General features: G+C 34.6%; 1 protein-coding gene and 2 pseudogenes across 3 annotated transcripts, besides 1 other annotated feature; all 3 read right to left on the bottom strand.

Annotated features, from left to right (window-relative positions):
• Position 1: 1 nt before the first annotated feature.
• Positions 2-3,880: part of a mobile genetic element that runs on past the window's edge.
• Positions 210-770, bottom strand: TVAGG3_1074360 (organellar and viral DNA polymerase type B; the record flags this gene model as incomplete). Its single annotated transcript, XM_053888461.1, has 1 exon — positions 210-770. The coding sequence occupies one exon, from the start codon at positions 768-770 to the stop codon at positions 210-212; it is 561 nt and encodes a 186-aa protein (XP_053744410.1).
• TVAGG3_1074350 lies at positions 1,605-2,477 on the bottom strand (annotated as a pseudogene). Its single transcript has one exon. A coding segment is annotated over exon 1 (873 nt).
• On the bottom strand, positions 2,658-3,641 carry TVAGG3_1074340 (annotated as a pseudogene). Its single transcript has one exon. A coding segment is annotated over exon 1 (984 nt).

Raw genomic sequence — 3,880 nt, 5'->3', positions numbered from 1 at the left:
TGACATGTTCTCCACTCATGACCATAAATGTCCAGTGTTCTTGCCTCCAGATGGGAAGGACTGTCTCTACATTGAAGCACAACTCTTAAACTCTACCATCGCAGTATTGTAAAATCTACGCTAGCTTTATTTTTATCACGAATGACCTCATTGCTGACAAAAATAAATGACCTCATTCATGACCTCATTGCTGACAAAAATAAATGACCTCAGAACTTCAACTTACGAATAAAGCTTGTTTTAGTCGTTATTGAAAAGTTGAACTTTTCAGCAAAGCAAGGTTGACATGACTTACATAAGTCGAATGCAATCTCTTGACCATCATAAAGTGCTTTGTAAAGTTTCATTAAACTGAACTCAGAGTCTTTGTCATATGTTCCAACAGGTATGTGAATGTTCTTATCTTCATTGTAATAGCATTGTATAGCTTCAGGAAACATTTCATTAGCGGTTAAAGCAATAACATCTTGCTTCACGCCTTTCATTCTGCAGTGAAATGCAACTTCATTTAAATCGTTAGTGAGTAAGTCTATGTAGGTCTTCTTTCCACAGAAAATACTTTTATAAGCTAAACTTTGTTTTCCAGGTGTTATTTCTGCAAAGTCGCTATGAAATTGACCAAGGTTCTTTCCTATAAGTTCGCGACCATATCTCTTCTTAAACTCTGCTGCAAGCTTTGGTATGTCTTCATTATATAAGTGCATACTGTCGGTATCCTGGTAAAAGATTTGAAGACCCATATCTTCAGCAGTACAGAATACTTCATTCATAATACGTTTTGACATAGACAGAATATTAACACCAAGTGGACAGAAGTTAAAGTGTCTGCAAATGCTTTTCGTTAGCTTGAAAATAGTTTTATCTGAACCATCCAAACCTTCGAACTTCACTATATGGTTGTAATTTCTTATAGCATATCTTATAGCATCTTTGTCATTTACTATGGTTATTTTTGACTCAATAGGAGATAGAATAGTTTTGCCATAAATGCTGTTCAGAATGAGTTTTATAATTTCTTGTAAGGGGTTTCCTTCTTTCTTATACTTTAACCTTAACTCAAACAACTTCTTTACTTCATCTCTTATTCTCATATCTCTGTTTCCATCGTAATAGTATCCTTGCAACACTTCACATTTGACACATTGATATTTTATGAGGTCTTGTAATGTTATATGGTCAACATACATGAGACAGCAAGTGTTTGAACTTCTTGGAACGTTAAGTTCTGGATTTAGTTCAGGGTCGCAAACTATTAAATGAAAGTGTCTGGGTATACCAATCTCTGTTATCTTAATGAGAACAAAGAAGCCAGACATAAACTTTTCACCAATGGGTTCCTTTTGGTCATCATCGAATAAATGTCTCATGAGATACTCTGTGCTTAACATTTCTTCCTTCAATACTTTTGGAATACCTTCTAAAGTATAAAGTCTTGCTATAGCTGAAGGATATAATGAAACAGTGTCGAAGTCAGCAATGAGTTTCTTTTTGCTCTTTTGTTTCATGTTATCTGACAACATACATCTTCCACCTTGAATGCATCTCGAAATAAATTCTCTTGGTTTATTTGAGAGGTCATAAAGATTTCCATTCGGGAAGTATACTCTGTTCTCAAACAATTTGTTAGCAATAGAACAAATACTAACGTAGTCATAAACGTTTAAATCAAACTCTTTCAATAAGTCATTGCGGAACTTTACAAAACCTTCTCTTAAAATTCTTACATCTTGTTTGCAGTAAAACGTGCTATATTTTTCTAAGTCGAAGTGGTTTTCATCTATTCTGCAACCTTTGATGGAATCTATGTTTTTCATGAATGTATCTGCATCATGGATAAACTTACATGCTTCAGAAATGACACCAGTTCTGTTGTCATTTGCTAACAAAACACTGCTGTAGTAGTTATATGGAAATACTTCTTTCGGTCCTGTTTGTAAGTTAAACATAGCAGGAAATAGTTTAAGCTTCTTATTTATAACACTGTAAGAGTCTTTTATAATAATTGCCCGTCCTTTATATAAACCAGTTATTTGCATTGTTCGTGAACCTTTAATGATGGGAGTTCCTTTCACTTCTGTCATGTGTCTTAAGATGAAGTTTATGTCATAACTGAGGTTGTGGAAATATATTAAACTCTTGTCAGGAAGTCTTTCCAAAAATTCTGTTGCACAGTTTTGACCCCAAATGCTTTCACTCACTGAACCATCTTCACTGTCATAACAGATGTTAAAAGCTTTATGAAAGCCGTCTGTGCTACACTCAAAGTCAGCAAAGAAAACGTGCTCAGGAATGAATTTACATTTAGCTTTATTTACTTCTTTTGACTCTGCTTTCTTCTTCAGTTGTACACAATACTTTGGAGCATATGTCAAATCTTTAAATGGTGCAAGGTTCTGTTTATATAAGTCAGTAGTATATGTGAAAAGTTCTCCATAAGAAATAGGTTCGAAATATTTGCACTCCCACAATGTTTTCATAACATCCCATAGCGGTGTTGTTCTATCATAACGAACTACATATTTATCTTCTCTCTTTGTATAAATCTTCATCTGTTTCTCAATGTTCATTCCACCACACTCCTTCAAGATTTCTATATAGTTTCGAATGAAGTATGTTGTCATTGGTAATCTTTCATTTAGCATGTAGTGGTCTTCAACAAGAAGTAAGTCAATAGTTCTAACAGTTTCGCATTCTTTTGGTATATATCTCTTTATTTCATTATGTCTTGAGTCATTGAAATAACCAATGGTAACATTAAATGCTATACCTGTTGAATCGGAAATTTCTTGTACTTTACTTTGAGGAAAGTCTCTAACACGAATGACTTCTCTCATGTGGTCAATAGTTTCTTCATTTACTCCAGCCTGAATGCAAGCATAAACGAAACAATTGTCCTCTGTCATAAGTGTTGCAGTTCTTTTGTTCAGTTCATTGAAGATTTGGTAGCGTTCAAGATTTATAGGTAATGTGCAAAGATACTTCCAGAACTGACCGCTTCTCTTCTTATAAAACTTCTTTTCACCATTATCTTTCCAAAAGCTTTCTATAAGTGCTGGGTTTCCTGTTTGCTTAAGAGCTTCCAAAATGGCTTTCTGGTCATTTGTCAGTGTGCTTTCATCTCTATATGGTCTCTTTTTTGGTTTGCCTTTCTTTACATCTGACATCGTTAAGCCTTCATATTCTGTTAAATCATACATCTTTATTTCGGTAAGATTCTTTATGTTTGTCAAGAAGAAGTCATAGTGCATTTCAACAATACCTGCAGCATTTGCTTCTATCTCTGATATAAAGTTCTCCTTCAAGAGCTGATGTAGTAATGTTCCAATATTATTGAGGTTTAACGTAGAACATTCATACTTTCCACCAAGTTTATAACATACCATCCATCTCTGTTGCGAGTTTATTTTAATTTTCTCTAAGAGTCTCATGAAAACCTTACCGAAATGTTTGTGTAAGTAGTCTCTGTTTGGTTCATCTAAAGCTTCGATGTTAAAGTCAATGAGTCTATTGCCTGACTTCACATTTCTCTTCCTATTCTCTTCATCTTTCTTTAACCATCTCTCACCTTCTTTTGGTTTGTCGTCAATGGAACGAATGACATCGTTAGCTTTGCGAACTTGTTCTATAGCACTTTTAAACATCTCTCTTCTCTGTTGTTTCAGTGTGTCATCTCTCTTTCGTGTTTCACCAACGTTTGCATTTGTTATGTCAAACATCTCTCTTCTTACTTCATGAGGTACAGCTCTTCTTGTTTCACCAACGTTTGCATTTGTTATGTCAAACATCTCTCTTCTTACTTCATGAGGTACTGAACGTCTATGATATAAGTCAATAGCAATGTCATTTAAAGGAAATGCTCTTGCATGGACTTCGTCCTCGC

The sequence above is a fragment of the Trichomonas vaginalis genome, assembly GCF_026262505.1.
Source record: "Trichomonas vaginalis G3 chromosome Unknown ctg_113, whole genome shotgun sequence".
NCBI classification, from domain to species: Eukaryota; Parabasalia; order Trichomonadida; family Trichomonadidae; genus Trichomonas; species Trichomonas vaginalis.
Note: the sequence above shows the minus strand (reverse complement) of the source record. Positions and strands in the feature narration are given on the sequence as shown.